The sequence below is a fragment of the Carya illinoinensis genome, chromosome 3 (genome assembly GCF_018687715.1).
Source record: "Carya illinoinensis cultivar Pawnee chromosome 3, C.illinoinensisPawnee_v1, whole genome shotgun sequence".
NCBI classification, from domain to species: Eukaryota; Viridiplantae; Streptophyta; class Magnoliopsida; order Fagales; family Juglandaceae; genus Carya; species Carya illinoinensis.
The window spans coordinates 14,510,353-14,534,960 of NC_056754.1; the positions used below are offsets into that span (position 1 = coordinate 14,510,353).

Here is a 24,608-nt window from a genome sequence, read left to right on the forward strand (position 1 = left end):
TAATCTCACTACTCAAACGTAACGTTAACTTCTAATTTGAATGAGGTTAGTTCAAATTATATCATGCAATAAATATTAAAAATAAAAGATAGTACTAGCAGCTATCTAGCACTTATCGTTAGGCATCTTATTACTATAAATATAAGAATTATTTTTATTTTTATTTTTCTTTTTTTGTAAATAATTTTTTAACATTTTTAATTAATAAGAAAAAAATAAAAAATATATATAATTTGAATAATAATACTTTTTTTAACCATTAAGTAAAAAAAAATTAAAATATGTGAATAACAATATTGAACAATAAATTTGAATAATAATATTGAACAATAAATTTGAGTGTATTCATTAATATTTTCTAAAAGAGTTTTGCTATATATAAGCATAATCACGTGTTAATCTGTATATCAATACTGATTTATTCATATTTAAATTTTAAATTAATATTATTTTTGATAAAATTTATTTTTTAACTAATCACATCACATCAATACATAAATTAATACACAATTATAGTCGTAACTATATTTTTCCTTTCCAAAAACAAATGCAGTATTGAAAAGTAAGCCAACGAATCTAAAACGGTGGATTGCATGTCAAGCTTCCCCTGGCCAATAACACTACTGCTCTGAGTGCTCTCTCTCTCGCTTCAGGTGTGGTCTGTACTCTGTTGGGTCTCTTCCTAAGTTTCCTATTATTTGCTTTGATTTTTATTGGGTTTTAGGGTTTTGTTTCAATGTTTATGGCTGTCTCTTGAGGTTTTAGTTTTCCTGTTAAACCTTACCTGGTAATTTCTTCTCGTTTTGTATGCTAGGGTTTTCTTGGTTTTGTTTTTTTCGTTTTTGTTTGTGGGCTTACAATCTGGGTTTATTCTGTTAAGAACAGAATTTGATTTTTTATTTTTACTTTTCCTTTCCATTGTTTCGTTTGAAGGTCGTATTTGCAGCAATTGGGTCATTTCAGAGTAGTTATCTGATATATATCCCCACGCGTTAATAGAGTCTGATTTCTCATCGATTTGGTGAAAGTTCATCGCATCGTTTGTCTGTTTTCCTTAATTTGATATTTTTCGTTGGGGGTTTTAGGCGTTTTCAGGATATTCTTAAAATCTACTAGAGCTTGTCCCACGTTAATGTTATCTGCGGTTCCTTTGAAAAAAAAATATTAGTTGGTTGATTTGTGTTCTTACTTTTTCCCATCAAACAATTCAAACAAAAGTCTAACACTGCTACTGTCTTCCACCAAAACAATCAACTGACAATAATTAGAATGTGACTAGAATGAAACTTTACACAAAAGTAAGGAAAAAATTAAACCGTCAAGTCCAATGCCAAAACAAGATCTTCCAATAGAGCCTCCCCCGATTCTTGTAACCAATATAATCAATTTGGTGCAGTTTTGGTTTCATGAATCGGGGGAGGCCTGGCATTGGACTTTTCATTTTTTTTCTTTTTTGTGCAAACCCTCTTGCATTCTATTTAGACTTAGAATTGTTTTGGTGGAAGACAGTACTGTGGGACTTCTTTATGAATTAATTGATGGGAAAAAAAATCGCTGCTGCCTTTGGGGTTTCAATTTCATCCAACTGATGTTGAGCTGGTTATGTTCTATCTAAAGTGGAAAATAATGGGGAAGGGGTTCTGTTTTGAAGCCATTGCAGAGGTTGATATCTACAAGTTTGCCCCATGGGATCTTCCAGGTACATGGGAAGAGTCTTACATACATGCTTTTGTTTGCATGATGAACGTATTGTGCTTTTGGGGTGTTTCTTACTGTGGTTTGCCTTTTCCTTCATCAGATAGACCAAGCTCGAGAAGTTGTGATCTTAAATGGTACTTCTTTTGCCCAGTGGAGAAAAACAAATACTCAAATGGGGCTATAATGAATTGTGCAACTGAAGTTGGGTACTGGAAAATCATCGGAAAGGATAGGCCTGTTCATCACAATGAAGAGTTGGTTGGTTTGATAAAAACTTCAATTTTTCACAGTGGAAAAGCACCACAAGGGGAACAAACGAATTGGGTTATGCGTAAGTATGGACTGGAAGATAAGAATATGGCTAATAAAGGAGTTATTCAAGTAATGCTTGGTTATTTGTCACTTATACTCGTTTCTTGGATCAAATTCATATATATATATATAAATATATCTATCTGTGTGTGGTTATACTTCAGAGCCACACGGTTTTAAAAACCAAAGTTGTATCTGATGCACACCCATGCACATAACCACACACACAAATGCACAAGGAAGTTTCCGTCCTACTTAGTTGTTTTAGGCATGCTTCAGAAATTGGAAACTACCTTGTTTTTGGTTGAGGATTAATTACTTGTCAGTTTAACGCCAAGTTGTCTATTCTTTTTTCATCTTAATTGAAATTACCTTGGTTTTGGTTTTGGAATTGACAAAAGGAACTATTTCTAGCCTCTTGCGTTTCAATTGCCCAAATGATATTTTTTTGATAGATTGAAAAAAGGATAAAATGTTGTCCTATCTATTTGGATGCTGCAACTATAGATAATACAGTTTGTTCCTCCCCCCCCCCCCCTCTCTCTCTCCTCTATATATATTCTTAGCAACAATGTTTTTCGCTGCATCATTCAGTCCATTCATTGTGAATGGTTGGGAGACATACCACAGCTGGTTGAAAATCATTATCTCTACTTAAAGGTGGTTCTTGTCGATTGAATTTGTTGTTCTGTGGAACCCAGCATAATATTTTTCATCTCATCCTATCCCATCTCATTTCTTTCTCAAACATCATTAAAAAACAAACACTTTCAAACTAATCATTACAACTTTTTCAAACTAACCTTTACAACTTTCTCAAACTTTCAAATAAAAAACAAAAAATAATTCAACTTTTCTAAATCTTAAAACAAAAATTATATTAAAAAATTATATTCTAACAATATTTTAATTTTATAATATTTTTATTCTACTTTTACTCTCTCATTTCCCAAAATCTAGTAAATATTTAACTCAAATTATCTCACTATTATTCACAAACAATCTTACTAATATTAACAAAATTCTCATCTCATCTCATTTCCTAAGTAACCCCTTATTCCATCCCGCATTATCTATTAACCTTTCCATTTTGTAGATGTTCTTGTGCTCTGCCTAATGCTTTCATCAATAAAATTCTTGCTTACCTATAAAAGAAAATTTGTAAATGTTCCATTTTTCCACGTGCTAAAATGAATGTGTACAGGCATGCGACCTTCCATTGTTGTTCCTAAAAGGTTGCATTCTTTAAAATTTGTGAACCTTTAAGGCTAAGTTTATAGAATTCTTGTTCATTGATAAAAAAAAGTCTTAACTACCCTTTTCCCATCTGAAAATAAAAATGGAGCAACAAATACAATAAAGAAATAATTACATCTTGGCTTTGCCAATATGAAAAATAAATAAAACTAGATGGGAGTATCACATATTAGTTATCTTTTGAATCTTTTGGTGGTGCACTGGTGCTTTTTGTCACTGTCTAGACATTATTTCTAGGTTACTTTTCCTGCATATACAAAACTGATTAATGGTGTTATGGTGCCTATATTTGAATTCATTCTTGTGATGATTTTTATCTGTAGAACACGCATGTGCTTTGTATGATTTTCCAGAAGGATGGCCTAGGCCCTAGGAATGGTGCCCAATACGGCACACCATTTAAGGAGGAAGATTGGAATGATGACAATGAAGTCAACTGTGTAGAAGCTGGCCCTACTCTTTGTTTTTCTACACCAACCTGTGTGCTGCTACTGACTGTAACAGTTTGGCTATCACGTGTACCCTTTTTTGGATGGCACATTTTCTGAGTCATGTTTACCTCAAACTATGGCATCTGACAGCAAGGGTCTTCCAGCAGTTACCACTAATGACAGTGTTATAGAGGAGTTATGTATAGTTCTTGGTGATGTTGGTATTCTTCCAGCAGGGCATGCTGATACTTCGTTAGAGCGATTTGGGATGGGGTAGTGGAGAAGATAGAGAAAAGACTGGCTGGTTGGAAATGGATGTACTTATCGAAAGGGGGTCGACTCACTCTTATTAAGAGCACCCTGACGAACCTTCCCACTTATTTTCTATCTTTGTTCCCATTGCCAGCAGGGGTGGGAAACAAAATTGAGAAACTCTTTAGGGCGTTCCTTTGGGGGGGTATGGGGGAGGAGAAGAAATTTCATCGGGTTAGATGGAAAACAGTTTGTGATCCAGTCGTACAGGGGGGGTTGGGAGTATGTGACTTGAGAACTTTCAATAAAGCTCTTTTGGGGAAATGGTTATGGAGATACCAATCGAAGGGAGATGCATTGTGGAAGGAAATCATTGTCGCTCTCCATGGAGATACTTGGGGCGGTTGTGTTCCAACGAAGGGAGAGGGGGGTATGGTGTGGATTTATGGAAGTTTATAAGGAGGGGGTGGTCTTGTTTCGAGAATCATATTCGATTCGTTGTGGGAGAAGGCAATAGAATCAGTTTTTGGCGGGATGTGTGGTGTGGAGAGCATGCTTTGGAAAAAGCTTTCCCAAACCTTTATAGTATTGTTGCTAATAGAGAGGCTTCGGTTGCGGATATGCGGTCCCTCTATAATGGCACTTTTCAATGGGATGTTCTTTTCAACAGGGACTTTCATAATTGAGAATTATCTTCTATTTCAGATCTTTTCAGCCTTCTATACTCCATGGGGACTCCTATGGCACAGTGTGACCGTGTGAAGTGGAGGTTTAATAATCAGAAGAAATTTACGGTAAAGGAGTATTACAAAATTTTGACCACACAAAACCACCCTCCGTTTCCTTGGAAGAATATTTGGCGGTCGAGTGTACCCTCCAAAATAGCATTCTTCGTCTAGAACGCAGCACTTGGGAAGATCTTGACCACGGATAACTTGAGGAAGAGGGGGTGTGTAATGATGAATTGGTGCTATATGTGCAAAAAGAATGGAGAATCTGTGGATCACCTTCTATTAAATTGTGAAATCACAAGGGAGATATGGGATGGGATTTTCCAAAGGGTCAACATTGCTTGGGTTATGCCTTTGAGGGTAGTGGACAGCTGGGGAGTTGGAGGAAGATACAAGGTTGCCAACAAGTGGCAGCAGTATGGAAGATGATTCCACTATGTATCATGTGGTGTATCTGGTTGGAAAGAAATGCGCGCTGTTTTGAAGACAAGGAACGCACTATGGAGGAGCTAAAGAACTTTTTCTTTCAAACTTAATTGCTTTGGTTCTTTGCTATTGTACTAAATGGGGACAATGTTCATGATTTCTTGTCTTTGATTCCTAGCTCGTAGAATGTTTTTAGGTACCTGATGTATACTTCCTGTATACAAAGGCCATGCCTGTTTTTTTATGATCAATAATATTTATCTTTTACTTATAAAAAAAAAAAAAAAAAAAAAAATTATTGGTGATGATGTCTTATTGAAAAAAAAAAATATATTGGTGATAATGTCCTTTCAAGGCTTGCTTCCTTTATGGAAGACAATACTTTGATCTCGAATGAAGATGACAAAAATAAACTAATGAGGATGATGCCCTTTCAATGCTCGCTTCCTATATGGAAAATAGCACTTTGATCTAGAATGAAGATGACAAAAATAAGGTGCGTAAACTTCTTTGCCATTTTTTTCCTTGTGTTTTTCATCTAGTGTGACATTTTAAAAGTATGACATATTTTCCAATGGTCATTGTCCAGTGTGACATTTTTAAGGTCCAGATGTGGCTTGGGATTTCATTAGAGCGTTACAAATGGTATCCGATTCAGGTTTCAATCCTAGGACTTGTAGAATTGGTGACATCCGATAAAATTGGAACGATATGGCGAAGATTAGCATGGCCCCTACGCAAGTATGACATGTACAAATTGAGAAATGGTATCAAAGTTTATCCCAATCAGAAATGTGGGACTTGCCAAGAATATAAGGGAGGAAGATTGTGGTACCCTACATTGACTGATAAGTGATTAGAGTATGTGGTGCATGGGATATCACATTGTTTAGAAATGAGAAGTTCTTTATATAATAGTTCAAATAGGATTCTAATTATATTATTGATTAGTTCTTTTAGAGTATAGATCCAAATGTGGCTTCGGCTTCCATTGACGTGTTAAACATGGTTATGGAGTAAATGATCAGCTGTACTTCATTTTGATGGATTTGATATTTACAGACTTGGGAGATCTGGGGAACACTTGGACCGATGGAAAATGTATACAGCTTCAATTGTAGGAAGCTTATTTCCTCTGGACTCTGGTTTTTATAAATCTGATCTGGATCAGCCACTGAATTTTCCCATACTTCCCCCACAAGACTCAGTATAATTATTGTACAACAGTGTATTTTGTATTGATCCAATTTTGCTCTACCGTGAAAAATCTGATCGGTTGAAACTTGCCATATTCTAGGATTGTTGGTGGCATTGAGTTTTGATTAACTTCTGTATTTATTAATTTGAGTTGCAGCCAGTAAGCAAGCCTTGCCAGCTTGTATTTCTTTGGATTATGTTCTGTAAAACATAATTGTAATTATATGTTTTAACAACTGATCAAGTTTTCAGGGACTGTTGTAAATAAAATCTTTTGTAGCTATAACCGACCCAACTACAGTACTTCTGGTTTCCTGCAATATGGTGGCCAATTGGAACACAACTAAAAAGAGAATAATCCCCAAGATGCGCTGTGGTTATCTGAACAGCAACATGCCTTATGCGGGCAATTGGAGTATCATTTGCCGTTAAAAAGAGACTTGTTACATGGATGCATGCATTTCCAATTCCCCCATATTTCATCCCATTTTACTCTTCGGTCTATTTATTGCTTGCTTTCTGACTGTACTTCCTACTCTTTTAAAAAGGAAAAAAACCGAATACAAAATCCTTTTGTTTACGTTTGGGCGGCTGGTGGGATCATTTTAGTGGGGACTTAATTATTGATCGCACCTTTAACTTTTAAGAAAAGGAAGGGACAATGTGGTCCAAACTAGTACGATTGGTTCGACATTCAGCTTTATATCTCTTGTGTTAAAAGATGATTTCTATGAAACTTAAAAAATAAATTAAATTTGACACACCCACCTCGTTTTCTTGTCGATATCTATTAAGAGTTGCATCAGTTCTTCTTCCTCTAAAGAATATGATATTTCCCATCACTCTCAATAAGTCGACTTATTTTTTTGTCTTCAAGTCAAATTTATTTTGAAAAAATAATATTTATAATTGTAAAATGTGTAAATATTGTATATTTTTTTTTAAAAAAAAAAAATTGAACTACTACATGATTTATATGAAAAAATTAATTATTTTTTAATAATAAATATCATTTTTTTAAAATAATTATAATATATTTATATATTTTATGACTGCACATATCTTTACTTTTTTTTTATTATCATTATCCTACTTACCTGTCAATCTCAACAACTGGATATTTTTTTGATGAATTTTTGTTTTCGGACGGGCAGGTTTTTATTTTTAGTGTAACTAAAAAAGAATATGAAGGATTTTTAAAAAAAATTATTATTTTTTGTATGTAGTTATTTCTCAAGTTTATCTCAAATGACCAAAAAAATAAAAATAAAAAGACCTCTCACCTAGATTTAAATATATTAATTAATAATTTAAAGAAAAATCCTTCTTTAAGCGATTAGTGAAGATAGAGAGGGTCCTACTAATAAAAAAAATAGATAAGTAAGAAAAATATTTGAAAAAATATATGTTTTGAAATTTCTGTAATTATTGAAAAGATTTTATATTATTTTTTTATTGAATTTTTTAAAAATGGATAAGTAAAATGAAAATTTGTTTTAGAAAGAGATGATTTTTATGTTGGGAAAAACTATACGAGACAGCCCAATTGGGTGATGAAGGCAACCAAAGCTTCCCTGTGGCTGAGTGACTGAGACAGCCGGTGCCTTTATAAAAATTTCCTACTCCACCTTCATAGTCAAAGTTCGAAGTTTCATCTCTGCGAAACCTAAACTCTAAAAGCTCTGAACTGCCGCGCTCTGTGCGACTCGACTTTGAATTCAGATAGAGAATGGCCACGAGTGCAATGGATTTGACGTTTTCCAACCCACTGTCTTCTTTTGCCTCGAAGGCTCAACCAAATCGTTCTCCAAAAGCTAGGGCCTTCACGGTCAGATGTTCCATCCCTCTCTCATCCGACGGTGCCGCTCTCGGTATGCCAATGTTTTCCCCTCCCTGATTCTCTTTGTTTTTATACTTGTATATATATTTGTTATTTAGCGTGCATGTATGTGTGAGTGAGTGTGTTTAGCACTAGTTCTGGTATAAGATCGTTCGATTCATTAAGCTAACTTATTTTATCTTTGCAAATGACTAAATTTTAATTTTGAATGGCTCGACTAGATTCTCACAGTCGTCTGTGAATCTTTCTTGCTTTTTTCTTTTTTTCATTTGTTGGGTTATTGCTTACTCGATAATATTGCGCACATGGGCGTCATGTCTAATCTTTAAGTTAATGTAAAATCTTGGTCTTTTGTTTTTCTTATTTCCATGTCCCGAACCTTTGCTATCTACCATTACTTGCTCTTTTTTTTTTTTTTTTTTTTTTTTTTTTTTTTAAATTATTTATTCCCTTCAGATATATTGATACTGAATTTAAGGAACTTGAGGGTTTCTTCTGTAGGAATCATGGCTAGTGATCCAGGATAATTAAGAAATTTATATATCTACATCGCTCATGGGCACTTAATCCTTCACTATTTGCCATTTGTATGGCAACATAGATTTGGATACTTCCTGTTGGCATCTCAATATGGCTGTTAATATGTTGCTACGTAATAAATAGACCTCATTACAAATCCATTTTTCTTGTTCTCTTATCATGAATCTTAATATTCTTTCCATTCTTTCATTTATCTTTTCAAGCTGATTTTCTAGGAAAAAGATCAATTACACGTTGATCAATTCAGCCATCATTATACATATTTTCATGTGCATGCACATGCTTAATATATTTTAAAGTTGATTCATATCTAATTGTGTGAGCCTTAGGGTTGGCGGAAAGACCCTGGAAGACTTCAGATGCTAGACTTGTGCTTGAAGATGGATCAGTCTGGACAGCCAAGTCATTTGGTGCTTCGGGAACTCAAGTTGGTGAAGTGGTCTTCAATACATCTTTGACAGGGTGAGCTGATTTCTAACTACAGTAAACAAGGGGTTGGGGTTGGGGAGGTGTGTTCCATTCCAATTCGGGTTTGGTGTATTTTGGATTGTTTTTCACAGGCTCTTTGGGTCATTAGGGGCTCTCTAATATGGGCAAGGTGTTTTTCTTGTATATGCTCAATGTACTTGGTTACACCTTTTGATATATATTCCTTTTGATATATATATATATAATATTTTTACTTATAAAAAAAAAAAGCTGATTTCTAAAATCTTTATAACTGGATGAATGATCTTGAATTCTTCTTTTCTAAAGAATTCTCTGCACATAACAACAATAAGATAGCAGGTTATGTTAATGAGTCGTTATTATTTTGTGAGTGTATGTTCACATATATTTCATTTCCCATGGATTCAACATGGCTCAACTCATTGAATTCGACTGCTGATATGCCTATATATTTACCTTTTCCATGGCCTAGAAGAAACTTTCTTACCATTATTGATGGTATTATGATTCCCTGGAAAACCGTTCATTTAGATTTAACGAAATATCACGTGTCCATGTATTTGGTAATAACATGAAGTAGACGAATTTGCATTTACTACTTAAATGTACAGTAAGTAATGAATTTGACATTGATGAAGTAACATGTATCTGAACATATTTTGATTAAAAAAAAAAAAAAAAGGGAAGGCATGCTTCACTTGCGCCTGGAACTCTCCCTAGAAGTGTTCACTTTGTGATCACGTAGCGCTTTTCCTTTGGTGCTTGCTTTAAACTTGTCTAAGCGCACTACACTAGGGAACCTATTAGTAAGGTTCATGAGTTGATAAGTTATGCATGATCACACATGCAGGTACCAAGAGATTCTTACAGACCCTAGTTATGCTGGACAGTTTGTCCTGATGACAAACCCTCATATTGGCAACACTGGTGTAAATTTTGGTGGGTTAAGTTTTTAGTTTAAATCATTACCTACTCTGATGTCTTGGATTCTATTTTAAATCTAATTGATGTATTTCATGTCAGATGATGAGGAATCAAACCAATGCTTCCTTGCTGGTCTAGTCATTAGAAGTTTGAGTATCAGGTGCGCCTTGTTAAGGTTCCTTTGGGAACTTTCGTTAAGGTTCCTTTGGGAACTTTCATGTTAGCAACTTTGTTGATTTACCCATGCTTACTTATTATTCAAAATATATCCCCAGTACTTCAAATTGGAGATGTGCAGAAACACTCGGTGACTATCTAGCAAAAAGAAACATCATGGGCATTTGTAAGTTATTTATAGCAAGAGTCATTTAGTTAGGGGAGAGTTATTGAGTCTCTAATACTTATGAGATGAATAGTTAAAAAAATACCTTTGAGATGCGCCAAGTTTGATTGTTGAGCTATGCTCTCTTTGTAGCTTCTGACTTGACATTTTGATGCTGGGAATTATCCTACAGATGATGTTGACACGCGTGCAATTACCCGAAGATTGAGACAAGATGGAAGCCTTATCGGTGTTTTGAGCACAGAAGATTCAAAATCCGATAAGGAACTATTGCAACTGTCCCGCTCATGGGATATTGTGGGTAAGGATTTCGTGCGGGTTTGTGAATATAAAGGAAATTTTCAAAGCCTAGAGATATTCTAAATAAAGAGTTTTCCTTTTAACTTTGCAGGTGTTGATTTAATAAGTGGTGTTTCATGCAAGACCCCTTATGAATGGATTGATAAAACAAAGTCAGATTGGGAATTTAGCTCCAATGAGAGAGACGTAGATGCCTTACATGTAAGCTTTATATGAGGTTTGTTGAAGTCACTTGCTCATTATTTGGCAATTTCACGCTCACCCCTTTTGTGTTTGTGTGAAATGAAGGTTGTTGCATATGATTTTGGGATCAAGCATAATATACTTAGGCGTTTAGCATCTTATGGCTGTAAGATTACGGTTGTCCCTTCAACATGGCCAGCATTGGAGACTCTAAAGATGAAGCCCAATGGGGTTCTTTTCAGCAATGGCCCTGGAGACCCCTCTGCAGTTCCTTATGCAGTAGAAACAGTGAAAGAAATACTGGGAAAGATTCCTGTTTTTGGAATTTGTATGGGTCATCAGTTGCTTGGTCAAGCATTAGGTGGCAAAACCTTTAAGATGAAGTTTGGTCACCATGGAGGAAATCATCCAGTTCGTAACCTTCGGAGTGGCCATGTTGAGATTAGTTCTCAGGTGTGTTAATTTTCAGTATCCATCTTTCTTTGAAAATTGTGAGGTGGACCCTAACTCCACCCCCTCATTTCCCAACTGCGAACTCACACAATATCTGTGAGAAATCTAAGTTTACAACTAGTTAAAGTGATGAAAGAAAATTTATAAGATAATTTTTTTCGCCATGCATTATTTCTCAACATAAATGTATAATGTGGCAGAATCACAACTATGCTGTTGACGCTGCATCACTTCCAGAGGGTGTGGAAGTAACTCATGTCAATCTTAATGATGGAAGCTGTGCTGGCCTTGCCTACCCGGCACAAAACATCATGTCCCTTCAATACCACCCTGAAGCATCACCTGGACCTCATGATTCAGACTATGGTAATGGAAGTTCCTTTGTTTTTTTTTTTGATACATTTTTTTTTTTTTTTTAAAAACCTGCATATTACCATCCCACTCTCAAACATACTTTCGAACTATGACTTGTGATGAAGACCGCATCCCAAAACCTAACTTTGCTATAAGTTGCTATAAGTTGAAATGCTCTCATCTCATCTCATCTCATCTCAACATCTAAACACTACTTAAATACAACATTTTTCAATTTCAAATATTCAACTTTTTCATCTAATCATTAATTACCTAATCATTACAACTTTCCCAAACTTTCAAACAAAACATAAAAAACAATTCAACTTTTTTAAATCTCAAAACAAAATAATGTTTTAACAATATTTTAATTTTATAATATTTTTATTCAACTTTTTCTCTCCTTTCACAAAACCCCATAAAACACCTTAAAACATCTTTAACTTAAACCACTTTACTACTTTTTACAAACCATTTCACTACTATTAAGAGATTTCTCATCTCATATAATCTCAACATCCAAATGAGGCCTAAATGGGGATAAAATGATGACATCACACTTTATTTAAAATATAGATAACATATCTACTAAAAAATTTAAAAAATATTCAGGGGTCCACCATGGGATCCATGGTCGTGGCTCCTGTTGCCATCAATTCTATTTTTTTAAAAAGAAAAATTGTTAACTATGTTATTTTGTTATCAATTGGGGAGTCGCTATTTTAACACCGCCGCTCCCCCCCCCCCCCCCCCCCCTCCCTCTTTCTCCTCCTCTCCTTAATGTCTCAATTTGACTAAGGGTAACCTGCAACAAAACGTTCAATTTGGGAGGTGAGTTATATCGCATATTAGAGGTATGTTTAAAACCAGGGACCTAGGGGTGGTAGTTGGTGGATAAGGATCCTTTCGTTTTACTTGAAATGAATAGCATCTATTTAGTGCAAAACATTAGGTGGTTTTTGTTATTGTACTTGTCACTCTAATCATTCATAAAAATGCAATAACCAAAATACTTCATACTTGGTACAATATAGATACTATCCATTGCACTTAGTTTATGGGAGAATTTTAGGTGTTTTGGCTGTGTTTGGTTGTTGAACTCATCTCAACCCAATTATTAATGGGATCCACTACTTTTTTAACTTCCCATAAAAAGGTTAAGATCATCTTAATCTACTTCATGCATTTAAATACATATTTCAACTTATTGACATTCAAACACATTTCAATGGAACCAAACATTACTATTCTCAGATTATCTCCGTTTGTTCATTCCCTGAGATCTGCTTTAAAATAGATAATAGTTAATGCACATTTCAAGGAATTCCGTAGTCTGACAGGTGGGAGAGTGCTAGAGGAGATCTTATCAGGGGGATATATCTTATTTGATGCTTCTTTCTATCCTCTATCTATACTGTTCAACAACCATGTGTATACTGACGGTATGAGATTAATCTATCCCGGTATTGACATAAGGTATTTTTCTACAGCTTTTCAGGAATTCATAGAGATGCTAAAGCGGGTAAAACAAAATGCTTAAGCACAATCCGTACCAATGCACATTTATTATAAGCTTGTGAGAGTTCAAAAGGTGGTAGTTTAATCTGACTATGCTACTACTTTCCATGAAGCTAATATGTATTTAATATGGAGAAGACTGGTTGCTTTATTATCGTCAAATTTGTGAGTGATTGTGGAATAGATAAAAATAATGGAAAATGCTCTACTTTGTCCCATGATTTTGTCTCCTCATTTTAACTACTCGTGTATTTTATTTTATTTTTTATTTAATAATTAAGGAAGTGATTATTAGTGAATTGATATAATTTTTTTTTTTTTTAAAAAAAAATCTTTGAAAGAAAAAAGAAAAAAATAAGTGCAAATACACTAGGGGGCACGCTCTACATGCTGGGCAGCTGAGATTTGTACGAGAATGAATATCTTAAGGACATGCCATGTGATGGCCTAAAGGAAAAGAGAAAGGAAAATATGGTGGTTGATCAGGAATGAATATTTACTTCGATTAAAATATGTTCAACTATTTATTATGATAAAACATTTAATTATCTTAAAAGAAAAAACAGAAGGTCCTGAATAAAAGAAAGGAAGCAAAAGAAAACCTAAAAACTACAAGTCTAATTAGTTGCAGAAAGACAGAACAGTAATTATACATGCATCTGTAGTCGAGAATGCCCTTGAATTGCAAACAAGGAAACAAAAATGGTTTTCCAACTTGTGATTCTCTCTCTCTTCTCTTTTTATCTTCTCTTTTCCCCTGGAATGGTTACTTGGGAGTCATTGAAGCACCCCAGCTTCTGACCAACTAGTATCATGGGCTTACCTACTCGTTACTGCCGAATTACTTGTCGTGTGCTATCTGGCGTACCGAGTCCCTCCCCTTGCGGCCCCATCCCAACGTACTGTTGCACTACTAAAACTGAAACAGTGGATGCAAAGTCTGCCGAAGCTAGCAAATCCCCTATTGCACCGAGCTCCGGACACTCACTCCAGTCGGTTAATCCTGCCGTGAGGGGTGATATAATTCCTTTTCCTCTCCCAACAATGAACAGGTCATGAATGTTGTCCATTGACCTTATCACAGCCACTGTCTCCTCCCCATTGCTCACCACCTTCTCGGTATAGACGATGGTTTCATCATTCATGTTTTTCAATTTGAAATCGTTTACAAGCGCTTCATCTAGTTGCTTCTCTCTTTCATCCTCTGTTTCCACTGTTAACATTCCGGGGCCATTGAAGCTGCCACCCTCTAGCTGAGATGCTGCATGCCCATCTACATCCTCACCATGAATGAATCGCACTACTGTAAGGGTTATTCCCTGATGCTCGGACATCCTCGATGCATAGAACAATGCTTCTCTGTCGTCTGGTCCTCCAAAGAACAGCACAGCTACGTTGTGAGAGATCTGGTTTGCAGTCAAGCGCGTGGAGCCGTTTAGGCCTCTGTCAACGAGAACACCAACTGAGCAAGGTGCATTTGCTAGCACATTTTGATTCACCGTTCGAAAGGCCGGGTTTGTAGCTTCCATTCCACCATCAACGGTCTGTTGTTTGTGGAAAGGGATGATTATGAAGGCGACTCTTTTATCTTCTGCTAAATTACAGATGTCTTCGTGCATGGTCGAGTAAGGGGAAATGGCTGTAAGTGGTTGAACAGAGACGCACCCAGCATGCTGCTCGTAGTTCTCAAATGCATTGATGATGTGTTCGGACTGAGCTTGGGTTCGGTTGAGAGCCGGTCGGCCAAATTTCCTGGTGTTATGGACAATGAGCATGGCAGATGCACGGCCAGTGAGTTCAACTAAGTGGAGCACGTAGACGCATATTGGGGACTTTTTGGAGGGGTAAGAGGCTTCGAGGAGGTTGATAATTGTCGGCACATTTCTGGGTGTGTGAATGCAGACTAGCACTCGTAGTTCTCCATCTGGTTTCGAACTCTCTATTGTACGTCGTTTGTATGGCAGCAACTTCCTTGCCGGCCTGTAAATTGTTGTGACAATAGGTGTGATGATTGCTGTCATAACCACAGCTACGGTCACCATGATTGCAAACGACTCATCATCTAACACCTGCATTTATATAATTGTTGTTTGAGAGAGAGAGAAGAGAGAGAGAGAGAGAGAGAGAGTACCTCTTGATCCTTGCCAACATTGAGGACAATCATTTCAACAAGACCCTTTGCATTCATGAGCAAACCAAGAGTGATGCCTTCGCGTATTGGCATCTGGTAGAACATTGAAACGAAGACAGTTCCAGCAATTTTTCCGATACAGGAAAGAGCAATGACGAGCATTAAAATCCCCCAGGTGGATGCTTCCTTTATTGCTGATATATTAGTCTTCAGCCCGCTAATGGCAAAGAAGAGAGGGAGCAAAAGTCCTGAAACAAAATCCTCAAGCTTTTCGATGAGAGTAATTCCAAGCGGTCCGTTTGGAATTACGAGGCCAAAAACGAAAGCTCCAAAAACAGAATGTGTACCAATGGCATCTGTAATGAAGCCTGAGATCATAACCCCAGTTAGAATGAGACATATATAGAAGTCACTGAAATTTTCTCCCTCTGGGGTTTTCCGAATTATCCATGCAATTGCCGGACGGACAACAAAAATGCAAAACGTAACAAAGGCCACGCTTGACAGTATCACCCAGAGGGAAGCCAAAGAAGTAGATTGGTTCTCAGACAAGGCAATTGCTAAAGCTAAGAGCACCCAAGCACACATGTCATTGATAAGAGCAGATGACAAGGCAATACGGCCAAGCTCCGTGTTGATGAGCTTGAGCTCGGCAAGGATTCGAGCCAGTACCGGGAATGCGGTGACAGAGAGGGCAACCCCAAGGAAGAGAATAAAAGTTCCCTGTGTCATACTTTGACCTTTTCGGTCAAGAAAGAAGGAGAAGGCAGTACCAATTAAGAATGGCAAAACCATACCAGCAACAGCAACAAGCATGGCCTTTCTCCCTGTGCGCCGGACTACTGTTATGTCCATCTCTACTCCCACCAGAAACAGAAAATAAAGCAGACCCACATTCGCCATTGTCTCAAGCACCATCACACTTCTTAGAGGAAATATTGCTCTTGCAAATTTAGAGCTCCTCCCAAGCACTGATGGACCTAATATCACTCCACCCTGTTCACATATATAACAACATATATAGGGAAGAATCATCCTTGTTTATGTGATTCTAAAATGCAGATGAAAATATGGCTTCCTATTCCTACTAGCTAGATTCAAACAGGGACTACAGAATGCAATATCTGTTTTTTTTTTTTTTTAAAAAAACAAAATCCGTGATAAAGAGGTAAACGTACCAGAATTTCAGAGACAACGCGAGGTTGGCGAAGGGGTTTGAGGAGAAAAACAAGAACGCGAGTGGTGACAACAACCAGAGTTAATTGTAAGATGAAAAGAGGGAGAGAGAAATCTAAAGGGTTATCGCCCTGCCATACACCATTCGTTGTTATCATGGTTGGTGCATAACAGACAATTGTCTCGTCTGCACTTTTGTTCATTGTTTTCACCAGCTTCTGCGCCATTCTTCTTCTTCTTCTCCGCCACGGTCTCCAATCTTCAAAGCAGCAAAGCAATCAATCACCACTGCAATCACCTCCTCTTATTCCCAAACGTAAGGAATCACCACTTTCTGAAGATATCTATATATATATATACAGTGTGTGTATACATATATATTTATATATTGCTCACACAATTGACGTCGGTGTTGTTATCATCATCATGTCCTAGCGTAAATCTTTTTTCTTCTTTGATATGCAAAACTAGAGCGAAAACTTGAAACAAATAATCACGCTCTTGTTTTGCATGCAGTTAATAGATGAAAGAAGAATTATACTAATTTCTTGTTTCTTGGATTGTTTTGGTTGCTTAATCATCAGGAATGAGAACGTTGGAGGGGCCGGAGATATTCCGACTAGTTAGTTGGCTGCGCACCCCATTTAGGGGGGAGCTCTCTCTTGTATGGACAAAAGTTCAACAGATTGGACTCTATTTTAAGAATGTTTATACTGCCTCTCAACTTAGATCTCTAAGGTTTATGTTCGGCATGTTTACGATCGAGCCAGCTTGACTATCTTTAGCTCCTTTGAAAGAGGACCAGTTGACTTTGACTGTGTCTCCAAGGACAACCAAATCTTATAGAAAACGGGGAGGGGGGAAGAAATTGCCAAACATTGATATATGTATATTTATATGTACTCAAATGAAAGGAATACAGGAAGAAAAGGGTAGTGCAATTTTTCTTTCTTTCACTGGTTTTTCTCTCTCTCTCTCTCTCTCTCTCTCTCTCTCTCTCTCTCTCTCTCTCTCTCTCTCTCTCTCTTTTTTTTTTAAATGGAAATGTGTTTGGACGACATATTCGAACCCTGTCTGAGCCCTCTGAGATCAATAGATACAAGTATACACACGTAAAGAGAGAAAAAGGCCAAATGGGAGTAGAAGTTACACATGCAGTCAAAAATTTCATGATTATTATTTGTGTTCGAGTTTTAAAAAATTATTATATTGGGAAACGGAGGTACCATAACCGATTGTTGCATTTGGGTCTTTAAAAAATAAAAACTTTAAAAATATTCTTAGAAAATTATTTGGGGGTGAACCGAGCCAAATGTAGAGGCTGAGAAATAGCATTTTAATTAGCCGAAAAGGGGGTTTAGATTGCAAATCAGGTTAAACATGTATCATATGCATCAAATCAGAAAGGGAAAAGCTTTAAATCGGACATAGCCGGATTTTGCATTTTTAACACGCAGGAAATTTACATATCTTACAATGAGTGCAAGTTGATAGTAGCGTGTTTCCTTTCTATCTTCCTCTCTCATTCTCCTCAGCTCTACCCTCTCCTCTCCCTTCTCCCTTTCTCTCTCTCTCGTTGTCCTTGCGAAACTCTCTCGATAGATCCCGTCATCGCAATCTCTATCTCTCTCACATTTCGTCAATTTTTTTGTATGAAAAATTATGGTTCAAACATCAAACAAAGATTTTAGTTGGAATAGTGGCACTCCTCTTGGTGCTTATTATCTTTTATCAATTACCAGATAACGTTGTTAGATTTTGTTGAGCTTCCCATAATGAAATAGTAGAATTTATTGCTTGTTTAGACTTGAGTTTCTTATATGCTAGAGGTGAATCAGATTGTTCACTCTGATGCAAAGCGAACGAGAATATCGAACACCTTTCAAGGCTTTGCTTGCATCCCCCTCCCCTCGTTCCCCTCTCTTTTCGACACACTGCACGAAAAAAAAAAAAAGGGAAGAAGAAGAAGAAGAAGAATGAACGTTTAGAGTTGAAGTGTATTGAGATTAGTTCTCAGTATGCATAGCAAGTATTCGATGGAATGCCCAGAAGGAGAGAGAAAATATATTCACACTCTTTTTCACTTGTACATCCGAGTATTGAACATTTACAAACTATTTATAGACTACTGTAGATACATTTCAGACTTCCTCAATGGTAAGATTGGAGGCCACGTCTCCTATACATTTATAGACTATTTCTACTGTTCTGACATGATTCCATTTGTGATGTTTTTCCGTTTCTGTGCAACTGTGCAGGACAAGTTGCTGCCGTGCTCTGTAGTGCAACATTGCCTCTGCCTTGCAACTGATCTGCCATGCTCTGTAGTGCAGTATTGCCTCTGTTGGTGCGACATTGCCTCTGCTGTGCAACACAGCCTGTGTCTTGCAACTTGTTATAGTTTTCTGTTATGAGGGTCTTCTCATCTTCCTTAATAGCCCCCCTCGATGCAAGCGGCACATGTGAAACTGTGAGGTTGGATCGAAGAAAAAGAAAACGAGCTGTAGATAAAGGTTTGGTGAGGATATCAGCCAATTGATCTTTGCTGGAAACAAAAGAAACTGTGAGAGTTTTGTTAGCCACCCTATCCCGAACAAAATAGTAATCCAATTCGACATGCTTAGTTCGCGCATGTAGGACTGGATTAACAGACAAGTAGCACCTAGATTATCATACCAAAGTGTTGGCGGGTTTTCCAAGAAAATACCAAGTTCCATCAAAAGATTTTGTATCCAAAATAGTTCACAAGTGGTGTTGGCCACGGCTTTATATTCAGCTTAGTAGAGGATCTAGCCATTGTTAGTTGCTTTTTAGAACCCCATCCAGGTAACATTTTACAAAATACCCATCTTACGTCATTCGGCATTGTTTTGGTCATTTGACGAGATTTTTCATCAAGGCGAGTCACTTTCATGAACATTTTCCAGTGTCGTGTCTTAGTTTAAGGGAAATAGCTTCAAACACAAAGAAAGAGAGAGATGGGAGAAAAGAGATCAGAGGAAGAGAAGGTATTCGACTGAATTGCCTACATATAGCTCTATTCATCATTTCAAGCCTTCTCACACGTCCGGGTTCCCACCTTTTCCCAATGCAGAAATGTTCACGATTTACTCTTAGATTTTGGGAAATTGGTAAACCATCATAAAGGTACCTTTATGTTTTATAACTTCTATTTGGTAGCCAAGACTTTTAAGTTACTTGGAGTTGGATGACTCCTCGACCAGAAAACTACAGCAGATAGGACCACACTTATCTCTCTTTACTTCTTTTTTTTTTTCCCTTGCAGCAATCAATCATTCCTTAAAGTAGATCCCAAGAATATGCACACAAGATGACGCAAGTTGCATTCCTTAATTGTTGGCTTTCTTTTTTAGTTTATAGCTTTTCTCTCACGCTTTTTCAGATTCTCTTTACTAGAGACCCAGTGAGCTCGAGCTAATGTGAATATCTACGGCCAATGCCATCTTCGGATTCTGCTGATCTCTACCACTGCCACTCCACATTCGCAAACCACAACACATAATTGCTGTATTAACTTTAATCAGCAGCACTCTAAACATATAAAATACATATCTAAGTTCTAATTCATTATTATATAAAATACATATCTTAGGGGAAATTCAAAATTGGGACAAACCGTTCCGTTCAATTAGATCATGCTTGCATAACCATCAACAAAGGAATTACAAAAATACATGTCCACAAACTAATATAGCTTATCCGTTAAATCTAATTTACAATAATAGTAACTTTATAATCTGAGAAACCACATCGAACAACGTCAACTTGTAAAAATATTTTTGCATAATCACTTTATTTTTTATATAATCCATTTATGACTAAAATATTTCCCAAATTCTAATGTTGTGTGGCCTTTTAGCTCACTCTCGTGAAAATTCCAAAATAATAGATATTCCAACTTCCAAGAATATCAACTTTACTTAATTTTGAAGAAACTTCAAGAAAATATTCAAATTTTAAACCACATTGGCTTTAATGCGCTGGGGTCAGGAAACCACAGCCAATAAAGTCGGGCAATAAGTTTTCTGCAGTACTTATAAGATGAACGGCCTGCAATATGTTTTGAAATAACTAGTGCCTCAAGTATGGCAGGGTATTATCATACATTACCAACCCACATAGCATTCAACACAATACAATTAGAATGAGACAAATAAACTATATAGCATTTTTCAATCAGCAAACAAGATTTCTCAACCTAAACGGTTCAAATATTACTGATATTTGTTGAATTTACAAAACTAGATACGACGGACGGGTGAGGAGGAAAACTTATCAAGCTTAACTATAAAAAAGTCCCAAAAGGCCGATACAACTTAAAATGCCACCCACGATAAATAACGTAATGAATGATTTTGAATAAACCCACCAAATTATGCCGGGTTGCGATGAAGTATGAACAACCGAGGTTTGCTTGGCAGCCTTTTTTTGAGGCGCACATGCACGAATACCCAGACAAAGAATTTACATGTGAATGGAAAAACATCAACAACGATTCGCCATAGCGAAAGATTCTTCGCAAGCTTTCAAGCCAGTAATTAAATAAAATTTTCATAGAATGTTTTATGACCGCAAACTGACACTAGCATAAAATTTTCTCATACAATAGCTATTAACATTAATGTTGCAATGGGAAAAAACCGTCAAATATGGTAGGAGAAAAAAATTAAAGAAAAAAACACCACAATCACCCTCCAGCTACAAACATTCTACTGAAGGACATGGTTGAAACACAGATGATGCAAGGGAAGGGACTCTTGAGGACCAGTTTCTGCTCACCACATCCAGAGGACAAGTAGAGGGAAGCCTCTCACGCGCAGATGAAAAGCTAAGATACATCAAGATCAAAATACATACCCTCCTTCGGTGATTCTACCTCGACATGTCTCCACATCAACCAGATTGAGTTCACATGACACATGACACGAAAAGCCAACTAAATGGAAATAAAACTCACCATCAAAGCACCTTTGTAGAATTTAGAAGCACTTCCTGTGGACAATGGATGGACCAGACTCGTCGTACTCACCCTTGGAAATCCACATCTAATACAGAACAAAGCTAGCATGTCAGTCCTACCAAAAACATAAAAACAACAATAAGCAGAAAAGAACTAACAATGGCCAAGTGGCATTCACCTGCTGGAAGGTGCTGAGGGATGCGAGGATTGATCCTCCAATCCAGACACTGTACTTCCTCTCGGGTGGTGCCACAACCTTAATCTTCATGCTGCTTGGGGCAAGAGCAGTGATTTCCTTGCTCATCCGGTCAGCAATACCGGGGAACATGGTTGAACCACCACTAAGAACAATATTTCCATAGAGATCCTTTCTGATATCCACATCACACTTCATGATAGAGTTGTAGGTGGTCTCATGGATTCCAGCAGCTTCCATTCCGATCAGAGATGGCTGGAAGAGGACTTCTGGGCAACGGAACCTCTCAGCTCCAATTGTGATGACTTGACCATCTGGCAGCTCGTAGTTCTTCTCAACAGAGGAGCTGCTCTTTGCGGTCTCAAGTTCCTGTTCATAGTCAAGGGCAACATATGCAAGCTTCTCCTTCATGTCACGGACAATTTCCCGTTCGGCAGTGGTGGTGAACATGTACCCTCTCTCAGTAAGAATCTTCATCAAAGCATCGGTAAGATCACGGCCAGCAAGGTCCAGACGAAGGATGGCGTGTGGGAGGGCATACCCTTCATAAATTGGTACAGTGTGACTCACACCATCACCAGAATCCAGCACAATACCTATGCAAATTCAAGGTTAGAGACCCAACAAGATACTGAGACAGGTGTAGGAAATTTATTTTTGAGAAAGTGATGGAAACCAACCAGTCGTACGACCACTGGCATACAGAGAGAGAACGGCCTGGATAGCAACATACATGGCAGGCACATTGAAGGTCTCAAACATGATTTGAGTCATCTTCTCCCTGTTGGCCTTGGGGTTGAGAGGAGCTTCAGTGAGAAGCACTGGGTGCTCTTCAGGGGCAACACGAAGCTCATTGTAGAATGTGTGATGCCAGATCTTTTCCATGTCATCCCAATTACTGACAATTCCATGCTCGATAGGATATTTCAAAGTCAGGATACCCCTCTTTGATTGGGCTTCATCACCAACATATGCATCTTTCTGGCCCATACCAACCATGACACCAGTGTGTCGGGGTCTGCCAACAATACTGGGGAAGACTGCTCTGGGAGCATCATCACCGGCAAAACCAGCCTGTACACAGCATGTTTTAGATATGTTCGAACATCATTGCTAGAGACAAACAAACAGAATTTGGTCCAGATTGACTAACCTTCACCATTCCAGTTCCATTGTCACAAACGAGGGGCTGGATATCCTCAGCATCGGCCATTTTTTATGAAGCTGCATGAAACATTACGATTTTGAATGTGATAAGATATACATAACATTTTTTTATAAGTAAAAGCAACAGAAACTAAGATATACATAACATTCATACACAAGCATCTTATCCAGCATTATAATTCTAACACAGATCTCCGCAATCTACCTTTACCTTTTCAACACCGTTTTATATCGGTCAACAAACAGAAAACTGAACAAAAAGCTTGCAATATTTCACCTACCATTATAAGGGTAACGTTAATTAATGAGAAAGACAGAAATACAACGGAAAATAAGAATAAAACCCTCCTTGAGTTGATTAGGAAAGTACTTCTCCTATCATTCAGTGTTTAAGATTTACATTTTTTCTTATCGGTAAAAGTGTTTAAGATTTACATAAATTACAACTAATTGATCTAAACCTCATAGTTATACAATATTGGATATGAACGACCGAAAGTATGTTCCAGTATGAAATAGAAGTTAAAAAGGCTAAACAGTAACTGATAGTAAAGAAATGTGATGATACAGAATGAAATCGTTCTCAATGATCTACAAGCTACAGATCTAAGATGATGAAAACCAAATTAAACGATCAAACCAAGCAAGACTACGAAAGCGGCCTGCAAAAATAACAAAATGCAACGATCGGATGAAATATATGATAAAAAAAAGGAGGCTATATTTCAAATTCATCCGAAAACTGAATGCCATGCGTTCACTACTTGTAGATCTCAGCTCTTTAGCCACGAAAAAATTAAATAAATTCCATTTTAAACTAGATCGGCTACGTATATACCCCAGTCAAACTCAACTTCAGCAATCAGGCCGATCTAATCGCACAATCTAACAAGCACCGAAAATTTTAACACCAAACCAAAAGCAACCGAGGTAAAAACAGATCGAGAGGTAGCAACTCAGAAGCAAGAGGCAAGCCACCAAATCTAACGAGAAAACCAAAAAGGAAAGCAGAAATGTAACGGATCGGTGACAGATCGGAGCTCACCTTAGATTTAAGGAAACGGCGAAGAAGTAGATCGATCGAGGACGAAGAAAGAGCAAGCAAAGCAGCAAAGACGAAGGCCCGGCGCTCTCAACCTCTCGCTTTCTATGTCGCAGTTAAGAGGACGAGAGAAAGAGAACGCAGAGACGATGAAAATGGAGGAGAATAAGAAGGGAGAGGTGGAAAAGAAGGGGTATTTATATAAATGTAAGTAGGAGAGAGTGCCAGAGTGGGAGTATCATTTGAAATGCAAATGAAATTTAGACCAAATTTAAATCGCTCAGATAAAAAGAATTTATTTATTTATTTATATTATTCATTGCTTTTAGTTTTAAACAAGGAGGAATCATTTGCACCACGAGTAAAGATAGGGGTGACCTGTGCTGTCTGACAGCCTTTTCTTTTTTTCTGCGCTTTCGCCTCCCTGGATTTTAACTGCTAATAATTTTCATTTTTGCTATTTTCATTTGATTATTGCCGTTGGATCTGTCCTTTTGGATCTTTGCCACGTGGTGAAGATTTGAACCGGCGGAGCAGAGTAAAGGATCGGTTCTGCCGCCAGGATCGGGTCGGATCGGCTGGGTGGCGGCATTCCAATAGTTTTGGACCAAAACCCATTCAAATTTCAAAATCAAAACATTTTTATTTTATTTATATAAACATCGTGGGGTTGCCGTTCTCGACACACCTACCCCTATCACAAAAC

General features: G+C 37.2%; 4 protein-coding genes and 1 non-coding gene across 7 annotated transcripts; 3 read left to right on the top strand and 2 right to left on the bottom strand.

Moving 5' to 3' along the window:
- The first annotated feature begins 567 nt into the window (after positions 1-567).
- On the top strand, positions 568-6,398 carry LOC122303414 (NAC domain-containing protein 82-like). Of its 2 annotated transcripts, XM_043115191.1 has the most exons (4): positions 568-1,699; positions 1,799-2,079; positions 3,591-5,603; positions 5,697-6,398. In XM_043115191.1, the coding sequence occupies exons 1-3, from the start codon at positions 1,603-1,605 to the stop codon at positions 3,813-3,815; spliced, it is 603 nt and encodes a 200-aa protein (XP_042971125.1). In that variant the 5' UTR covers positions 568-1,602; the 3' UTR covers positions 3,816-5,603; positions 5,697-6,398. The 2 variants fall into 2 exon arrangements, with proteins under 2 accessions (XP_042971125.1, XP_042971126.1); XM_043115192.1 differs by lacking the exon at positions 5,697-6,398 and having other exon boundaries at positions 1,799-2,029; positions 3,591-3,731.
- Positions 5,784-5,886, top strand: LOC122305943. The gene has a single exon (XR_006241371.1). It is a non-coding gene; the product is annotated as a U6 spliceosomal RNA (small nuclear RNA).
- A 1,445-nt stretch (positions 6,399-7,843) lies between the features above and the next one.
- On the top strand, positions 7,844-13,427 carry LOC122303416 (carbamoyl-phosphate synthase small chain, chloroplastic). Its single transcript, XM_043115195.1, has 10 exons — positions 7,844-8,175; positions 9,014-9,146; positions 9,985-10,073; positions 10,158-10,218; positions 10,334-10,401; positions 10,574-10,702; positions 10,793-10,902; positions 10,990-11,337; positions 11,538-11,703; positions 13,182-13,427. Exons 1-10 carry the CDS (start codon positions 8,034-8,036, stop codon positions 13,229-13,231), a joined length of 1,296 nt encoding a protein of 431 aa, XP_042971129.1. The 5' UTR covers positions 7,844-8,033; the 3' UTR covers positions 13,232-13,427.
- Positions 13,428-13,720: 293 nt separating this feature from the next.
- On the bottom strand, positions 13,721-17,281 carry LOC122303415 (cation/H(+) antiporter 15-like). Its single transcript, XM_043115194.1, has 3 exons — positions 16,519-17,281; positions 15,341-16,336; positions 13,721-15,278 (listed from the first exon to the last, which is right to left on the bottom strand). Exons 1-3 carry the CDS (start codon positions 16,741-16,743, stop codon positions 14,040-14,042), a joined length of 2,460 nt encoding a protein of 819 aa, XP_042971128.1. The 5' UTR covers positions 16,744-17,281; the 3' UTR covers positions 13,721-14,039.
- A 3,768-nt stretch (positions 17,282-21,049) lies between these two features.
- Positions 21,050-24,084, bottom strand: LOC122303417 (actin-7). Of its 2 annotated transcripts, XM_043115197.1 has the most exons (6): positions 23,906-24,084; positions 23,072-23,137; positions 22,847-22,917; positions 22,374-22,767; positions 21,676-22,289; positions 21,050-21,582 (listed from the first exon to the last, which is right to left on the bottom strand). In XM_043115197.1, the coding sequence occupies exons 3-6, from the start codon at positions 22,904-22,906 to the stop codon at positions 21,517-21,519; spliced, it is 1,134 nt and encodes a 377-aa protein (XP_042971131.1). In that variant the 5' UTR covers positions 22,907-22,917; positions 23,072-23,137; positions 23,906-24,084; the 3' UTR covers positions 21,050-21,516. The 2 variants fall into 2 exon arrangements, with proteins under 2 accessions (XP_042971131.1, XP_042971130.1); XM_043115196.1 differs by lacking the exon at positions 23,072-23,137.
- Between the last annotated feature and the right edge of the window lie 524 nt (positions 24,085-24,608).

Bases quoted from the DNA above. Each gene is read 5' to 3' on its own strand.
- LOC122303417 (XM_043115196.1), bottom strand. From the start codon at position 22,906: ATGGCCGATGCTGAGGATATCCAGCCCCTCGTTTGTGACAATGGAACT. The intron at 22,290-22,373 runs GTTGGTTTCCAT...GAATTTGCATAG, and splicing joins TGCCAGTGGTCGTACGACTG to GTATTGTGCTGGATTCTGGT. The intron at 21,583-21,675 runs GTGAATGCCACT...GTTCTGTATTAG, and splicing joins CCCTCAGCACCTTCCAGCAG to ATGTGGATTTCCAAGGGTGA.
- LOC122303415 (XM_043115194.1), bottom strand. From the start codon at position 16,743: ATGGCGCAGAAGCTGGTGAAAACAATGAACAAAAGTGCAGACGAGACA. The intron at 16,337-16,518 runs GTACGTTTACCT...ATATGTGAACAG, and splicing joins GCGTTGTCTCTGAAATTCTG to GGTGGAGTGATATTAGGTCC. The intron at 15,279-15,340 runs GTACTCTCTCTC...ATATAAATGCAG, and splicing joins ATGTTGGCAAGGATCAAGAG to GTGTTAGATGATGAGTCGTT.
- LOC122303414 (XM_043115191.1), top strand. From the start codon at position 1,603: ATGTTCTATCTAAAGTGGAAAATAATGGGGAAGGGGTTCTGTTTTGAA. The intron at 1,700-1,798 runs GTACATGGGAAG...TTCCTTCATCAG, and splicing joins TGCCCCATGGGATCTTCCAG to ATAGACCAAGCTCGAGAAGT. The intron at 2,080-3,590 runs GTAATGCTTGGT...TTTTATCTGTAG, and splicing joins CTAATAAAGGAGTTATTCAA to AACACGCATGTGCTTTGTAT.
- LOC122303416 (XM_043115195.1), top strand. From the start codon at position 8,034: ATGGCCACGAGTGCAATGGATTTGACGTTTTCCAACCCACTGTCTTCT. The intron at 10,074-10,157 runs GTGGGTTAAGTT...ATTTCATGTCAG, and splicing joins CAACACTGGTGTAAATTTTG to ATGATGAGGAATCAAACCAA. The intron at 10,703-10,792 runs GTAAGGATTTCG...TTAACTTTGCAG, and splicing joins CCGCTCATGGGATATTGTGG to GTGTTGATTTAATAAGTGGT.